This window comes from Myiozetetes cayanensis, unplaced genomic scaffold (genome assembly GCF_022539395.1).
Source record: "Myiozetetes cayanensis isolate MyiCay16 unplaced genomic scaffold, myiCay2020 scf62, whole genome shotgun sequence".
Taxonomy (NCBI): Eukaryota; Metazoa; Chordata; class Aves; order Passeriformes; family Tyrannidae; genus Myiozetetes; species Myiozetetes cayanensis.
In genome coordinates this window covers 168778-187345 of record NW_026087876.1, presented here as the reverse complement: position 1 = coordinate 187345, position 18568 = coordinate 168778, and the positions used below count along the sequence as shown (strand labels likewise).

The following is an 18568-nucleotide window of genomic DNA, read 5'->3' as shown; positions in this document are numbered from 1 at the left end:
AAGGTCCCGCTCCGCACACCAACCCCCCAGGAGCGGGGACAGGGTACAGGGGCAGAGCACAGCCCGCTGGAGAGCCCTGCCTCTCTGTGCATGAGGGACATCTCTGAGAGGCCTCACATATGCACAGGGTGATGCCTGTGGACAGTCCATACCTAGGGGAAAGCCAAGAGCAATCCCACAGGGAACACATCACCCTGAAAGCAGCCCAGAGGCTTCAAGGCTGCCTGTCCCCTGCCAGGAGTACCTCTGCCCCCCAAAACCCCTGGCTGACTCAGTGCTTCCAGGGAAAGCTGGCTCTCAGCTCTGTGCCATGGCTTTTACACCACAGCGATTTCTGTGCACACGGAACGCCCACGCCCGCCCACACAGATCAAACAAGCAAACACAAACTGAGAGAAGAATTGAGCTTGTCTCCTCCAAGTCCAGCAAACAGAGAGGCCTGGAGTCATTATCTCTATTTAAGTGCTCAGATAGGTGGGCCTCTGTTGCACCCATAAGTAGATCAGAGAGGTAGGGACCAGGGAGGAAGATGCTCCCACCTACTCCATTGCCCATTCCTGCTCCAAGGACACTTTTTTGAGCTCCATACAAGGAAATCTTAAGCTCACCAGAGCAAAAATGTGCCATAGCAACAGCCTAAATCCCAAAAAGTGTCATAAGGAAGACTGTGAGCAGCATTAGAGCTGGGCACACTCCGAGCCCAGGGACCAAATGGGGGATTTTTAATCTCACCTTGGCAGGCAAAAGCCAAAAACTTGACAATTTTTTAAAAAGATGAAGGTGTGTGAATGCAGGAGAATGCGGTTCTTGTGCAGGAACCCATCAACAACACGACCAAAGTCAATGGAGCTTTATAATGGCTCTGCACCCTCCTGCTCTGGCCCAAGACTCAGCCTGTCTGCTCCCATTCCCTGGAGGCTGAAGAAGAATTAAAGAATCACTTGGAAAAGGAAACTCAGCCACCAAGGGGAGCCCTGAGAGGGATGAACAAACACCAGGAGACAGAGCACACGGAGAAGGGGAGTCCTGCATCCGAACAGCTGATTGCTCCCAGGGCAGCATGGGCATGCACCAGGGCAAGGGCAGGCAGAGTCGTGCCATGGGCACTGGGGTGGGAAGGGGCTGTCCTGAAACCCCCTCCACTCCGAGGCACAGGGACTTTTCCACAGTGATGGCAAAGCCTTGAGCCAAGGAAAGGTCAGGAAAACGTATCCTGTCTCCACTCCCATGAGCTCCTGCAGGCCCCGGCACCATTCCATGCCCAAGGATGGGGCAGACAGAGCCCAGTGTGGATATTTTGGCAAGGACAGAAATCCCTGGCAAGGAGGGCACTTTTCCATGGGCAGGGAGAGGCATCGTGATCGCAGTACGATGCGGAGGAATGGAACACCCATCTGGATAGGCCGAAATCCTTCCAAGAAACAGCCTGGGTTTGTTTTAGAGACCTGCTGGGAGAGATGCATCTCCCAGGGCCCTGCTGTGCCTGTGGCAGCCGTGTGCTCCCTCACCCCTCTGGTTCAGGCTGCTGCTGCTGCTGCTGCCAGTGACACTCCTTGGCATGCCGAGGAGCTGTGTAGGCTGGAGCCGGTGACAAACCCCAGTGTGCTCCTTTCAGCCGCCCTGGAAGCAGAGGAGAGCGGAAGGTGGGGGAGCACAGGCTTCCCAAATGGAAAAATACAGAATCAGCCATGGGGAGGGCAGCACTTGAAAGAGTTCAAACTTCTTGGTCCAACTAAGACCAGCCATGGGAAGGAACAGAAGTAGTGAAGGAAAAACAACGTGACCACAAGCAGAGCAGAGAATTCCTGCCTGAGTCAAGCAGGAACCTCTCTGCCTCTTGCCCACACAGCCAGTCAGGGAGAGGGGCTGGCTCTCAGCCTGCACCCCAGACCAGCTCCCTTCCACCCAGACCAGGTCAAGCCACACACAGGCTGTGCCTGATGCAGTTCTGCAGTGTCAGAAGAGCTGCTCCAGCAGCTCCCACTTCCAAACGGAAGGTACCAGAGGCACAACTGAGGAAGGGGCATCCATCAACAGCCATGCTCCAAAACCCATGTTTGAGTGTGCAGGTGATGGAAACAGAGAAAAAGCACAGAAAGGGCCAGGCAGTGCCAGAGAGCCTGTCTGGGACAGAGTAGAGGACACTGCAGCTCAACAGGAACATGAGCAGGCTGGGACCATCGGTCCCCACCAGACACACACCAGAGAAAAAGGCACAACCGCATCCTTCTCTTTGAGTACAAAGGACAAGGAGCCTTCCCGTTCCAAACACAGCTTCCTGGGAAAGCTGGGCACCCTGAGGGAAAGGGAAAAAAAAGCTAAAGATACACCACTAACACCACTTTACCTGTTTGCCTTTGACGATGTGCTTGGGCACAGGCACTTTAATTTCCAGGTCGCTGTAGTCTTGGGACCAGGTGTAATTCTCTCGCACAGCTCCATTGTAGCTGTCAGGGTTTGTCTGGAACTGTTCCTGTCTCCTAGTGGGGGGAGAAAGGGGTGACATGTTAAAGATCAGAGCCTGGAGACGGCAGGAAGCCTGAAAGCAGGATGCAAGAAGCCCAAAGGAAGGGCAGAGACTCTGCTCGGCCGTCCTGCAGCATCCCCACCACTGGGCTGCTGCCCAGCCTCTCCCTCACTCCTGGCTCTACCTAAGGCAGCAGGTCCAGGTCAGCAGCCCCAGGACACAGAGAGACCCCGGCCACCCTGCCCGCCATGGGTGACTTGCAGTTCCCTCTTCCCAGTGTGCCACAGTGGCGGTCAGGCTGCCCAACTGGTCAGACACAAAATGGTTTGGCTGCCCAAGAGGTGCAGAGCTGGCCCCTGGGGGGCTCAAGGTGCCTTCCTGGCCACCTCCACTCAGTAGAGAGCTCCTTGTCCCATCCACCTTCCATCACAGCACGAACAGGGACACTGGCATGTGCTGAGGGGGGCTGTGGGCTGTCCCCAAAGCCACTGTCATGGCTGCAGAGGCGGTGGCCCATGGCTGTGACCTGGGTTCACCATGAAAACACAGCACTGTTTTTCCCCATCCTGATTATAGTGTTTGAGAAAGCCACCAGCTGCCATGACCAGGGCATTTGGTGACATAGGGGTGACGGAGCTGTGGAGCAGGATGCCTGAAGAACCAGCCCAGGGTGCCTGAAAAGTGGATCACGAGCAATGCTCTGAGCACAACACTGCCCCTTCCAGCTGTGGAAACCTCGGGAAAGCCAAGGAGACAGCTGCAGGGGTAAGATGGGGTTTATGAGATCGATAAGCAATAATTAATACGGTGTTTCCAGCCAAGAAAGGAAATCACCACACTCATATCCCTTTCAGCTGCTGGGCTGGGAATCTATTCCACCAAACCCTCCCAGGGAGGGCTTTCAAATAAAATCAAATCTCCTCTAAAGATAGCTGCAATGCTAACAAAAGGCAGAGTTATTTTAAAATGTTTTGATACACACCTAGACTTCAACGTGGAGCTGGATAAACATGAGGCTCAGGGACTCAGGTAAGGGGGGCCAGTGAAGAGCAGCCCCAGGGCACAGGTGGCCCTGAGGAGCATATCTCCCCGTGTCCCGCTGCCTTCCTGACACCCCCACACTGCGGGACCCTCTCCAGCACTGGGCGGGGGTGGCTCCGGCAGCACGGCACCCTGAGGATTATGTAAGACCCAACGATTTTAATTAAATTAGGCTGTAAGACGGTCGGAGGGGGCTGTCAAAGGCGCTGTACACACCTCCTCCTTTTTTTCCTCTCAGTGGTTTCACTGGGTGCACTGAGGGTTTCACCCACCCTGTTACACACACCTGTGGCCTGGGGTGGTTCTGATCCGCCCCCAGGCATTGCAGGCAGCACTGGAACCAGCAGTATCTGCGGGCTCCCATGCTCAGCTGGCCATTTCAGGGGGTACCACATCATTTTTCAGGCATCGTGGCCTTGCCTGGCAGTCACCCATTGGGTGCCCATTGCCATGGAAACGGGGTTGGCATGGCAGCACGCACCGGGCTGGCGCGTTGGCTCCAGCTGTCGCTTCCCAACCGCCCCCAGACTGTAGGAGTTGAAAAGGCTGGAGGGCGAGAGGGGGAACGGTGCAGGCGACCAGGGGCTGTGGTGACAGGGTCTGTGGGGCCCCACGCGTGCTCTGCGGGAAGCAAACACCCAAACGCAGCAGCACGTCCCCAAGCACCACCTCATGTGTGCCCTGATCTCTGCCCAGAACCAGCCCAGCCGTGGCACCCAGCTTGGTTCTCAGGGCACGACTGTCCCAGACATCACCCCACAACCGCCCCTGGCAGGGAGGAGGGTCTGTGTGTAGCCTGGGACAGCTTGGCTGGTTGAGTGCCCCCACAGCACTTGTCCCCATGCTGTGGGGTCTGCCAGGCACGGCAGAGCTTCATGGGGCTCCTGCCCTCCATCCCAGCCTGGCGAACCACTCCTCCACCCTCACACAGTGAACCAGAGGATAAACCTGTCCCGATGTTAAACCCAGCCGTTTTTTTTCCTCCTAACAGGGTGTTTCCTGCTAAGTGGTGCGAGCCCCTTTCCCCTCCCCCATGACCTTCAGGGACAGCACTGTGGGAGGCTTTTCAACACTCCACAGCCATACGACGGCACCCTTCAGTTCTCTGCAGCCTCCCTTCACGAGAAGCCCAGCTTTCTACCACAGAGGTCACACCAGCCGAAGCACAGCCCACCCTGATCTTCCCAAACCTGCCAGCAAGACACCTGGGGGAAGGTGGGTCAACTGGGAGTTGCCATCACAAGTGCCGGTGGCTCCCTGCAATCAGCCAAGAACCAGACAAGAATCAGCAAATGGCTGTTTCCCCCATGCTGTTCCCCTTTGGGCCTTTCCTGGGAAGAACTCAAAGGGTGCAGGAGGAGGCAGAGGCCTGTGCCAAGCCATGACTTGTGAGAGCAGATGCAGAGCATCAGAGATGGGAGAAACCCACCGGTGCAAAAGCACACACGGTGAGATGCCAGCGGCAAATGCCTGATGGGCTCAGCACAGAAATACAGCAGCCACTCGCTGCCACAAAGCCACCAGGTCTGTCCTGGATATTCCTCCTCTTCCTCAGGAGAACAGCACTGGGGCTGAGCAGATCCCAGCCAGGCAGTTCTGGATGTTGTTGCCCCTCTCAGAGCTTACTCAGCATGAACTCAAGGCAGCTCCAGAAGAAGCCAGTGTTAACTGTGTGACTCCCACAGGGAAACTGAGGTAGAACTCATTCTGCAAGGACTCTGTCCAGTGTCTGTTTGCACACTGTAGCTACTGTGCAGGTGACAGCAGCCTTCCTCCCAGCCCAACTAGCCCTGCAGGACAGCTCTGTCCCAGCTCCCCCTGACATAACTGGAGCAGGGCTGGGTGACAGAGGGACGAGTCACAGACACCTCTGCCTCCACATGAATAAGATCAGGCCTGCTGCCTCGGCCTTGCAGCCCTAACAGCCTGGCCAGGCCACATGTGCCCCAGCCCTGCTCATCCAGCCTCAGAGGGAGAAGTTCCCCCTCATGCCCAAACCACTCTCCAGACGTGGCTGCTTGTCCTCAGGGTGTGAGTTCTGGTGCCATCACTTCTTTGCCCCTCTCCACCCCGACATCCAGCCCAAACCGCTCCAGCCCTTCCCCAAGACACTGCCGACCTCTGCTCCAGCCGTTTCCAATGTTAAAAACCCACAGGTGTGAAAGTAAATGGGCTTTGTGTCCCAGAACAGGATCACAGGGGGCCTCATGAAGCCTGGATAAGTCCCCTGCAAGTGTAAGCACTGGCTCTGAAGCCATGGAGGATCCGTAGTGAAGGCAGGCCGCAGCCTCATTAGGTGCTGCTGACAAACAACTGACAGATCTACTGCCTCCGGAGAAACTCTTCCTTTCCTGGAGTTTCTCCAACCAGATCTCTGCCCAGTCCAACTGTGCTTAGCACATGCTGGCGGCAGTCCAGAATTGGACCCTGCTCCTTGGCTGGGAGGCAGCTTCCCTCGTCCTCTTCAGGAGACAGCCCTAGCTCAGGGCACGCTGGGCCGAGCCCTGACACCACGCCGGAGGTGGCTCTCCTGGCCAAAGGCATCCCTTGTGCCACTTCAACCGCACCACGGTGCAGCAGGTGAGACAACCTCTGCTACAAACACCCCAGCTGGGAGCTGTCCCCATCCCCAGACCCACCAGGCGAAGAGGGAGGCCAGATCCAGTGCACAGTGTGGGTTGGGTGGCGATCATCCCAGCAGGGTGGCTGCTCTCGGTGCCACGGTCACTCATCAGGCTGCCGGAACGCCTGCCGGGCCAAGGCAGGTGGTGGCAGGGCTGAGGGGAGCGAGGGTGACAAAGCACCAGCTTATAAACCTGAGACTTTGGCACCGCATGCACTTGGCTGCCGGGTGGTGGGGATGGTGGGGGTGGGTCTATGTGTTCTGTCTTGTTCTATTTTTGCTTGCAATGTGTCATTTTGGGGGAGGTGAAACCTTTAACAATGCACCGTTGAGAAGTGGCCGATCTGTTCCCCACTCCTCAGAGCTGCACAGCACAGCATGGCTGCACTGTTCCTGGGACCAGAGCCACTCCTTACATGCAGGGTGAGACCCTTGGCAGCAGCACAAGGGGACAGGACCCCCTGAGATGTGGCAGTGCTGGCCCTGGCAGGCAGGCTGGGTGGCCAAGGGTGAGGCCAAATGTCGAGCCCCATACACAGATTTCTGGGCATTTCTTACTCCGGGATTCCCAGCTCCACGGGTTGGTGATGTTCAGTGAGCCAAGTGATGTGGAAATGGTGACACTGATCCTCGCTCTGCGGACACTCAGCTGAACACGTTTCCATCCTCGGAGCCCGAGAGCTGTGGCACCAGCTCTGTGAAAGCAGCGTTGGACACAAACCAAGAGAAGGGACCAAATACACCAAAGGATCTGGTTAAAGTTTGATTCGAGGAGGAGTGGGGCAACTCACTGACTTCCTCTTCTCTGAGGAGTTTGGGTGCAAGAATGCAGAAGTTCAGGAACAGACACAGCAACACGGGAGCAGCTGTTCTTCAGACTGAGGCTCAGGAGGAGCAGAGGTGGGAAAGCATCGTGGAAAGGAGCTAATACACGCATAATCCCAACAAACTTTCTTTTCCCCATAAAAAAGAAGGAAAACATCTCAAGGATTTTCAGAACTTAAGGAAACTGATCCTCTCAGCCTAGAGCAGCTCAGCTTTGTGAGGCAGGACCCCTGCCCTCTCAGGAAGGAGGCTCGTGGAAGTCTGGGATACCTGGATCCAGCAGAGTCAGGTATGCACTGCTCAGTGTCCCGTACAGCAAGTACCCTCCAGTCACTGCCATTCTCAGAAAGCTTTGTCTGGGGCTGGCACTGCTCTTTGCTCTTAGTCAAGGTAAATTATTTAGGCAGCTTTAAGGAAAACATGTCAAGCCAGATCTGAAGGTGGGTGGATAAGAGAAACAATCGCCACAGCTGAAACTGGGTAGTGGAACTGGCCAAGGCCAAAGGGGATGATGAGGGGGGAAAGCTAGGCTGACAACCAACCTTTCAAGGCAAACAATCCAGCACAGGCAGAAACGGCAACCCAGACCCACTCCCTTTCTGCAACACTGCTCCCGAGGGAGTTATTTCCAATAGTCCCAGTCTATCTGCACTCAGCCATCACAACACATCCTGTCAGGTCCCACAAGCACATCCCAACCGTCAGGACAGCCTCTCCCCTCCATCACACCTTCCTCCGTTTGAGTGGGGAAGCAGAGGGAATGGTGTACAGAATCACCCTGGCAGCAGACAGCCTAAGATGAACACCCCAGCTCCATGTTTAACCACTGTCAGAGGCCCTGTGAGATACATGAAACTGTCTTCAAGCTCAGGAGGTTGCCAAGAATGGAAAGATCTCATTAATAATGAAGTTCTGAGCAAGCAAGAAAAGAGAAAATCAGGCACACCGCGTCCGCGTGCCTAACCCAAATCCACATGCAGCTAGCGGGGCCTGCCAGGAGATGCTCTGCACACCGTCAATCCAGACAGCATTTACTGCAACGAGCAGACATCTGCATCCAGGCTGCTGCTCCATGACAGCAGCCGAGAGCGAGTCTCATCCATCAGCATTATTAATCCCACGGCCCTGGCACTGCGAGGACTCACAGAGGCACCAGCACATTCAGGTCAGGAAGAGAAGCTGCTGCTGAAACACAGAGTTGCCTGCAGCACCCAGCCCTGCTGCAGGATACCATCCTGGCTGCAACCAGGGCCTGGTCCCACCTGCTTGGCTGGGAATACTGCCCTGGGGTGGGGGCTCCAAGGCAGACACCTTGTCACAGCTCCCAGAGCCAGCACTGCCAGGGCCCAAGGCATGGTGGGAGATGGGTCCTACCTCCAGCACTCTGTGGCCCCACCATGGTCCTGTTCAGATCTTCCCGTAGCTCGCAGCCAGCTTTGCTTGGCTCAAAGCATCTCGCTTGGCTCCCCCACGAACGGGGAGGGTGATGTAGAGGGGGATGAAGAGTGATTGCAGTCTGTCCCCTTGGAACAGCTGCTGCAGGTTGCACAGGGCTGCTGGGAACCAGCACCATGTCAGCAGCCACCATCCTCCTGCTGTGGCACCAGCCGGGTCGCCCACCCAGGGTGGTCGGTCAGGCCCCTGGCAGCCTCCAGGCCTCACGCTATCACAAATGCTCCCTCCCTCCCATCTTGCATTACACCTGTATCCCACCCTCCCAGCACTAAGGGAGCTGCACGCAGCCCGCTGGGCCAGACAGCATGGTGGGAGAAGGGGGCACGTGCCAGCTGAGTGGACAGGCAGCGGATGGGGGGATGGTAGAGCCTGTTCTGCATCGCTGCGGAAAGGCCGCGCTCACCCGATGGCACAGCGTGCGCACCAGAATACAGATTTACTGGAATACAGATTTCTAGAACTCCTGGCTCCTAGCCCTCCTGATGAGAACTCAAAGTGCCTTGAGCCACGGGAAGGTCTGTGCACCCCAAACAGCTGCTGTCAAGCCTCAGCTTGAGCTGGACGACAGCCAAAACCCCAGCTTTTAAGAAGAATTTGAAGAGTGTCAAACATACTGTCTGCTCCTCAAGATTCCAACGTGGATGCTGCAGCAACAGGTACAGAAGCCAGAGGTTTAACCTCTTTGGAAAGCTGCATTCCCAAAGCTGCAAGGATTGTGTGCATGGAAAATCCCAGCTTTGTGCTCCTTCTGCAAGCATGCTGTGCAGGAACCTCCCCCTTACCTCCAGACTTGACATCTTTTGGCATCAAAACATCAGGACGGTTGCAATTTGCCTCTTGGGGTTCTGCCTGGGAAGTGCCACGGCTGGAGGACACTGACTACAGCTCCCAGACCTTTGCTGGGATTCGGGAGGCACCCAGGGCTCCACAAAGGCTCCTTTGTAGCAGCACTTCAGCTAATGAGGCCTCTGGCAAAGCACTGAGCAAGCTGAATGTCAAATCCCTTCCTCTACAGCTCAAGTCACACTGCAGTCAGTAAGCCTCAGGATCCACTCTGATCCTCCCTGATCCAGCCCGATCCTCTCCACCACAGCCCCGAGCGCAGTGGTGGTCCAGGGCCGTCCCAATCCTCAGGGTTTCTTACAGTGTTTGATTTGCTGCAGAAGAACACCCCAAGCCCAGTTTTGGAAAAAGTCCCCTTCACCCCCAAAGTGGAGAGAAGTTCATCAGCGGTTCCCAACTGCCCATTACCCTGGGGATGCTGAGCACACACCTCCAGAGCTGCACTGCACAGCTCAGTGCTCCTGCTGTCACCAAAAAAAAGTGTGAAAAATGGAAGCCAGTGCCTTCCCCCTCACCCTGAAACCTGAGGCACAGCCCAGCCAGGCAGTGGAGTCCTGGCTCCTGCCTGCAGTGCCCACTATCAATCAGCATTACAGAGATCATGGAATCATGGAATTGTGTGGGTTGGAAAAACCCTCTGAGACCACCAAGTCCAACTGTTTCCCCAGCACTGCCACCATTAAGCCATGTCCCCAAGTGCCACACTCACACGGCTGTTAAATCCCTCCAGGGACGGGGACTCCACCACTTGTCCAGGGCTGTCCAGGGCTGGACAACCCTTTCCATAAAGGAATTTTCCCAATATCCAACTTAAACCTCCCCTGGCACAACTTGATGCAATACCAGTTTCCTCCTGTGCTGTCCCTTATTCCCTGGGAGCAGAGCCTGACCCCCACTTGGCTGCACCCTCCTGTCAGGGAGTTGGAGAGAGCGAGAAGGTCCCCCTGAGCCTCCTTTTCTCTAGACTGAGCCCCCCCAGCTCCCTCAGCCCCTCTTCACCAGGCTTCTACTCCAAAGGTCCCCTCACCTTCAGGAAGCCTCAGAGCTTTGGCTTATCACCAGGATGTGACCAACAACCAAAAAATCAAGCCCATCAAGACACATTCCCCTCTAATCCATTGTGTCACCAAGCCCTGACGATGTGGTGGGAGGGGGCCAAGGCTCCTTTTTACCAGGTACCCAAGGCACCACCTGCACAGATGATGCCTTTGCTGCTCAACCCAGCAGCCAACCAACAAATCCATCCCTGTCTCTGCAGCTGGAGCCCCACCGAGCTGCTCTGCCTCTCTCCCTGCCAGGGGAGAGCCTTGCTCTTTTCCAAGCTCACACTCTTCAGGAGAGCTTTTAGCCTTCCCCTTCGCTTCCCGAGTTATTTACAGAGCCGTTCGACAGCGCCAACTTACTGACATTAGGCGAGTTGAAATGCCACCGCCAGCTCGCAGGAGAGTGTTGGAGCGCCAGCACCAGAGGGCTAAATTTCACTACTGCTGGGATATTCAGGTCAAGGACAGCAGGACACACTACCATTCACAAAAATCCCCTGGGATCTTTATTGTTTGCAGAGAGCTTATACAACCTTGGACTTCAGAGGTCTCCTGTGAGAGAGACCTACGTGCAGCCAACCAGGTTGGAGTCAATTATAACTCCTCTGGAAAAAGGGGATAAGGCCAAAGAAATCCAGTGGGACTGAGCTGTGGGAGCAGAGGACAAGGTGGACTCTCAGACCCCTCCACCACTGATAAGACCTGGCCCAATCAAGGTAGTTTTCCACATAAAGCCCCTTTTGGTAAACACCGTGATACCAAGCAAACAGTGACTGATTTTTTACCTAAAAATGCTGTCCCTCGGTCTCCAGCACTGGGATTTTCTGCTTGTTAAGAAAAGAATTTATAGGTTTTAATTTAGTTATTTTTGGTCCCAGGACCTAATTTTGGAGCTCAGTACCTTGGTAGGGCAACCAAAGCCCTAAGCGATTCAGTGACAGGGGAACTGGCACTCTACTGCTGATCTCAGCAACCCAACTGCAGGAGCCTGGTTCTCTGTGAAAACACTGGAAAATTGGACCGACTGGTTCCTCACCATCTGCAAAAGGCTTGGGACAGTTGAGGGCTGCACCAGACAGGGCTGGGGGATCTCACCCTGAGCTCTAGCGTTCAGCCCTTTGAAAAGATGCCTCCCAAGCAGTTGAGTTCCCACCACCTTGGGAGAAGGCATGTGGATTAAAACAATTCTCCCAGCAGGAAGCATGGCCTCTCTCCACTGCCAGAAAGACTACACTTAGCAGGGATGACTTAGGTTACATTTCCCTGCTTCCCCCAGTACTACCTGGACACATCCCTCCCAGAGAGCAAACACGACGGCACTGCACGTGCAGCTGCAGCCCACAAGGGCCAAGAGCCTCGGTGCACCACGAGGAGCCACGGCCACGCTGGGGTGTGTTGGTGGAAGGAGGTCTCGTCAACACAAAGCGATTGTGAAGCTCTTGTTTGGACCTGGAAAGGTCGACAGCCTTGGGGAGTGCTGGGAAGGGACAAAAAGGGTTGTCACTTAAAAGAGTGATGTCACTTAACTGCAGGTGTGCCACGTGGCTGGAAGAGGATTTCCTGGCCTCATCGCAACAGCGGGACAACCCAGGAGCAAGGAAATGGGGTCGGAAACAGAAACACACAGGCAAAGCATGTGGATGGCCCTCAGAGCACTAGAGGATCATGAAGGACAAGGAGCACAAGGATGATGCTCAAGTGAGAAACAACCATGGAAATGAGGACTCTTCAGCCTGAAAACAGGCTGAAAGGAGAAAATTAACATGACAGGTGAACCTCACAGACTGCAGAGAAAGGCAATGGGGACCCACTAGCTGCCTCTTCACCAGAACCACTGCTAAGGAGCCCTCAGGCATGGAAGGGCTGAAATTCAGAGAGAAAAGGGAAAATAATCCTCCCAAAGACTGAAGAACCAAGTGCTTGAAAAGCCACTGAGTTGCCATGTGCCAGGGCAGGGTGAAAACACAGAGGAAGTATCACTGCACGCTCACTCTGTTCTTCTCCTCTTCCCCCAGCATCTGCTGCTGATGGATACAGGATATGGGGCCAGATGGAGCTCGGCTGTATCAGGTCAGGCCGTTCCCCGAGCTCTGTCTGGCTCCTGCTCGTGACAGGCCTTGGCCGCGCCGGGGGAATTCCCCGCACACAGCCCCACATGCGCAAGAGGAATCAGAACCAGGACAGACTCTCCCTAAATATGGATCAGAATCAGCTCCACCTTTCTGGGTCAGGCTGGAAGAACAGCACGGACTCTGAGGTGAGCTCACCAGGAAGGTCCACAGGGACAGTGGGGAAGGAAACCAGTTTAACCAGCTTCTGGTGTGGACAGTGCCGGACAGAACCTGCTGAGAGCCTAAGGGGTCTCCTCCTGTCCCCAGGACAATGCCTGAGAGGAGAAAACTTGGGACAATCCCACCTCAGTCAAACAAAACTGGCCTCAAAGTCAGCAGCATGCAGCAACAGCTGTTCTGCACAGCCCTGTTCCCCTACTGAGGGTGACCAGCAGTGAAATCCCCATCCCCAGCACCTCAAGGAGGATGCAGCCGCACAAAGAAGCCCATCCTGCAGGCACCTTGCAACGACAAAACGCCATCTGGGCTTCCGGCAAAGCCAAGCCGTTGCTAAGTCGAATAAGATTCACACAGGAGCCTCATGGAAATTTCCCAGAGTGCCGCTGTGTCATCCCGGGGATGCTCCCGGTGTGTCCCACAAAGGGTTAACCCCAAGTGTAGGGGCTCTGGGAACAGGAGCTGTGGGTCTCAGAAGAGAACTGGAGCGTCAGGAGTCAGCTCACTAATGAATGCATTTGAGTCAATTCTGCTCGCCAGGGCATACACAAAGGATTTTTTTAGGTCGCTGCCAAGCCCCCAAACCCACTCGTGGGGACAGCAGAGCAGTGTCAGCAGGACTGGCCCTGCAGCTTGGCTCACCTGGACCATGGCACTAGGGCTCAGCAGCATCCTGTTTGCTCCCTTCCTTGGCACAGTGGCACCGTGTGCACAGGATGAGTGGAATCCCTTCCCAGGGTTGCACACTCCGAAAGACCTGGAGGGTCTCCTTCAAGGCCCCACAAGGCAGTGGTGGAGCCATGAAGAGCCCCCTCCTCACCTCAGCTGGCAGCAGAAGGCAAATGGCTGAGGCTATGGAAACCCAGGGTTTTGTTCTGCTCTGCATGTTACTGTGGCAGATCTCCCCCCAGCAGCAGCCAAAACCTTCCTCGGGGACGAGACAACTGCATGCTCTGCAAAGCCCACCCAGCACCCACCAGTGCTCTGTGTCCTGTTTCCAGCTCCCATTTCCAGCCCTGGTGGTACTGACACCCCCAAAGATCCTCCTCTGATAGACCTCACCTGCCTAGCTGGTCTCTGAGGTACAGACCAGAGCTGCCCCACCCTGAGCACACCTGGCTGAAGCACCTGGGAGAGACACAAAAACTGGATGGAGAAACACATGAAGGTGAGGCATTTACCATCATCCACAGGCTCCCAGGATTGCCCCTCCCAACCTCCTGCCACTATGTCTTGCCCATACATGGAGTAAGCCCTGGGATGGGACTCACAGTATAGCAGGATGAGAGCTTTCCCCCAGTTCATGCTGAAAGAAAGCAAGGAGCAGAGGGAAGCCAGGAACCGGAGTCAGAAAGCACAAGCACAGGCCGGGCTGTGCAGTGCCACACGTGGGCTGCCAGGCTCTATTTTAAATGCTGTGTGGCAAATATATGCAGGATGGAATCCAAGCTGGGGGAAGGGGAGGGTGCTGGGCAGCGGAGGTGTTCAAAATTAGGAGCTGAGCTCAGGCAAGGATGGCTTCTGGGAGCAGATGGGGGAAGAGCCAGATCTGGGACTGTGCAGCTGCAATGCCAGCCCTGGGATGAACAGCCCCACGGTGGGGTGGGAGGAAGGCCTGCACCCCACTGCCCTCCCAGCGTGCTGGGGACAGCAAGAGAGCTGTGACAGCCAGGGAAGGATGGCCGGGACACTCAGGGCAGTTGCAAGAGGAGCCCGGCTTCTTCCTTGGCACGGACACCTCTGGTCCCCCTCAGCACTGCTCCTGGCATCAGTGTCACCCCAAAGACACCTCAGTCCTCGGGGTGTTTACAGGGCAGCAAAGAGGAACCGATTCACCTGCTTTTCACAGGTGGAGAAGGCGAGGAACGTGGGGAGACCTGGCTGAGCCCCAAACCAAGCCCTGAAAACCTCCAAACCCACAAAGCCGGCTTGATTCATCTGGATCAACCCTGAAAAAGCCACTACCATCTCGCTGCGCTTTGCAAGAGGCTCCCGACCAGTGCCCCAGCACCCAGGCACAGCACAAGGCTCTGATGGGAGCTGGCAGATCTGGGATCATACCTGCCCTACATTCCCAGAACCGTCAGGTTGACAGAATGAGTGAGTTTTTATATAGATTTTGGTGGCAGCGGTTTTCTTCACCAGTGGCTGGAGGGGTGGGGGGAAGGAAAGGAGATGGAAAATATTTTTGTTTAAGCTCTTTTCTGCATTCCTGCTGCCGGAGCTGCTCATTACTCATGCGCCCCTCATACCCAGGCTGGTAGCTCTGGGTTTTGCTCAGAAGGGGCTGTGGAGAATTAAGCAGTTGGTTACATTATTAATAGTCTGTCGGGGGGTGGCCAGGCCGCCCGCCCGGCTCCCGCAGCCTTTCGGGGGGCTCCAGTGCCCCCCAGAGGCACCGAAACCAACTACAGCCCCATAACAAACCCGTGGGCTGCTCTACCCTACTTCGAGGACACAGACACCCCGTTCTTCCTGGCCTGGAAACCACCAGAGCTTCCTGGGACACAGCCTCTTGTGCCTGGTCTCACCCACCACGTGCCCAGACTGGGCAGGCACCAAAGGAATGCGGGTGTTTCACCCAACCAGAGAGTTCAGGGTGCTGGGAGCAGGAAGAGCAAAGGGGGAAGAGACCACTGGGGAGGGCAGAAGCCACAGGGGCACCCATACTTGGTTGAAGGCACCTTCTTTTAATGGGGAGAGCTGCCAAGCAGAGCTTGGCATTTGATGCCACAGCTGCAGGCTGAAAAACAGCACCTGAATGCCTGATGTCTGACAGGGGCCACTTTCCAGTGGTGCCAGGACACACTCAGAGGGTGGCACATGTGAGGGCTGAGTTTACACCAGGCTCTCACCACCCGCAGCAGAAACCATCCCTGCTAGCTCCAGCACACTCACTGTCAGACACATTCTGCTCCCACACTGGCCCTCAGCTTCCTTCCTAATCCCTCCAGTTCCCTTCCTCCAGCCCTGACGTGTTTTCAGGCAGCTTAACGTCCCTTCCACCAGCTGCTGCCCCACAACAAAAGGCCCGAGAGGAAATTTCATGGGGCAAAACACAACAGACATGGCATGCACAGGGGCACAAGCAGCTGGCACTCAGGCCAGTCCAGCTCCCTCTGCTCATGGTTTCGCTGGCTCCTCAACTCTCTCCTCTCCTCTCCATTGGGATAAGCTGGGCTGGACACTCCCAGGACAGCTCTCACAGGGCTTTTGGCTTGCTAACTTTGCACAGGGAGAGGTGTCAGACTAGCAGCACCAGGGACAAAGCCCCTTTTGCAGGACAGCCCTGGCACAGGCTTTGCAAGTAATTTCATTTTTGGCTTCTGGCTTATTTTTATCCCGCAGAACACGTGCCAGTTACACACAAGTCCTTTCTCCTCCTCCCATCAGATCAGGTGACTGGGCAGGCACCTTGCCCAGGCACAGCCCGTACCCTTTCTCTTGCTGAGACAGCCTCCATGCTCGGGCCCTGCCCCACCACTGCGTCCAGCCAAGGCTGCAGGACCTGACTCAGCTGCTGTCCTGTAATGGAATTGTGGAGTATCCCGAGCTGGGGCTCGCAAGGATCATCGAGACCAGCTCCTGGCCCTGCTCAGGGGGCCTAACCACAACAATCCCACTGTGCCTGAGAGCATTGTCCAAACACTCTTTGAGCTCTGGCAGCCTTGGGCCATGACCAGTCCTGGGGAGCCTGTTCAGTGCCCCTCCACCCTCTGGGGAAAGAACCTTTTTCTAATATTCAACCTAAAGCTCCACACTCCAACCACTTATTGTCCCACAGTCCCCAAAATTTTGGTCCTCAGACTGTCCCTTCCATATGCCAAGGGTTGACAGCCCCTAAGTCGGGGCTCCAAATCCTCTCTGTTCCTCAGGGGCATTGGCCATCCCAGTCCTTCCAGGATTTGGGGCTCTTCCACTAGAGCCTGATTCCCTCTGGTGCCTTGCTCTCCCCAATGACATGTCCAAAACTGGCTGAGAGGACAGGGATCACCAGCCCAAGCTGCCCTCCTCACCAAATACTAGTGGGAGAGCGGGGACAGGCAGCAGTGAAGCCCCATACACGGCCAGGACAGCCACAGTGAGCAAGAGACGGGCAGTGTGGCCGTGGCATGAGGTCTGACCACAGGACACAGCTGGGAAGGGAGGAGGAGGCAGGGTCTGCATGGCCTGCTCGTGGCATCGCTCCTCCGACGTGGTGAGCGAGGAGACACAGGACCTTGTACCTTGATGGGTGTGAGGCCCTGACCGAGGGTTGGGCAGCTCTGCCCTGCTTGGGGTCAAGGTGACACCCAGGGAAGGACAAGAGACACCTGCACAGGATGTGCACTCAGTGGCTCACAGAGGCTTCACCAGCCTGCCCGAGCTCACCTGCCACTGCTCAGCACAGAGTCGGGCTGGAAGTGTCCCAGACGCTCTGCAAGGACTTTGACACAAGGACATTTCTGTACAAATGGAGGCTGCCTGGCCCTGCTGGAAAGCCACCAAGCCTGGATAAAGAGAAAACTCGCAGTACCTGCTTGATCTTCAAAGCTGGCACTGCTCTGAGCCAAAGGTTGGGCCAGAGACCTCCGGAGGGCTCCAAACACATTTGCTGCAGCAGCCGCCTGTCCCAGGCCTGGCAGCACCAACTCACAGGCATTGCAGGCAGCTGTGCACATTCCCAGATGGCTGCTGGGATGTTACCAGCATGCTGGGGGGTCCAACATTGACAAAGGGGTTGCAGGCTGGTGCCAAGACTTCCATCACTGAGCACCAGCAAAGGGACACTGCTCACTGAAGCCAGTGCGTGGAGGAGCCACATGGCCCAGCCCAGCTCTGCAGGGCCGCATACAGGGCTGTGCCACCTCCCCTGCTCAGAGCAGAGCAGGAGACACTGAACCACCCACAGAACAACAACCCCTGCCCTCCTGCAGGGAATTAAATGATGTCTCCAGCCATGGGAGCCTGCAAGGGAAATCTTCACAGTCTCCTGAAGGGCCGAGTGCCTGCAGAGGAAGGTCAAACCCCCAAAATGGGTTGTGCAGGAAACAGTGGACACCCTGTCTGTTGTTTTGTCTCCCCCCTACCAGGAGCATGAAGAAAGTAAAAGATCCTTACGTCAGCAGCTCTGCTGGGGCAGCAGCCCCCAGAGACTCCACCGACACAGAGCTGGGAGCTGCGGCACCCTGGGCTGCAGCTGATTCCTGTGTGCCCACAGCTTCCCCGACATCTGGTGCTGGGATGTGCTCCGTTGTCTCCACCTCAACCTCCTGAGCTGCAGGGCACAGCTTCACCCTCTCGGCAGCTGCAGCTGCCTCCTCCTCCTCCTCCTTCTTCCTCAGCTTTGCCTCCAGCTCCCGCCGCCTCTTCTCGTCATCCTGCCTGGCCATCCGCTCAAACACTCGGAATGCCTGGAAGAGAAAGAGTAAACTGAGCAGTCAGAGCCACCAGCTCTACCTGGCACACCAGGGAGAAGGAGAGGAGCAGCATCACACACTTGGGGCACTTATTCCTTCCTGTCCCTGCCTCTCTGGACATCACACACTCCTCCCTACCCCAAGTTGCTTCAGTCACCAACAAAATCTGCTGGTGACTCTTTGAGAAGTCCCCACAGCCATGTCAAACACACCTCAGAGACAGCCTGGCTCCCGGGAGCACTTTGGAAATGTTTCTTCAGCCATGTTCTGGCAGCCAACCTCACCCCAGCCTGCGAAAAGGGCTGGTTACTCCAGGGAAAAGCAGAGTGGTGAGCTCCGGCTCCTGCCTGGGAAGGAGCTCCGAGGGAACCTCCCCTCACTCAATGTTCCAGGGCTCACCCCTGTTCCAGGCCATGCCTGTCCAGTGCAGGCTGGAGGTCGGAAGTGAACTCAGGAGGTCACTGAGGGGTGATGGTGACCTGGCCCCTGGGCCTGCTCCCTGAAGGGGCTGCAGCTTCTCTCCCCTGAGTGCCAGGGCACTAGCACCGTAAACGTGTTCTGGAAAGTGTGCAAGTGTCAAACAC

The 18568-nt window shown here is 56.1% G+C and overlaps 1 protein-coding gene across 1 annotated transcript in view; it reads right to left on the bottom strand.

The window, feature by feature from the left end:
• Positions 1 to 18568, bottom strand: part of NUDCD3 (NudC domain containing 3) — a 30009-nt gene that overhangs the window by 9874 nt on the left and 1567 nt on the right. The window contains exons 2-3 of the mRNA XM_050337368.1: positions 17686 to 17978; positions 2348 to 2480 (exon numbers count right to left, since the gene is read on the bottom strand). Of these exons, the coding sequence (XP_050193325.1) occupies positions 2348 to 2480; positions 17686 to 17978 (426 nt within the window). The remainder of the gene's footprint in view (positions 1 to 2347; positions 2481 to 17685; positions 17979 to 18568) is intronic.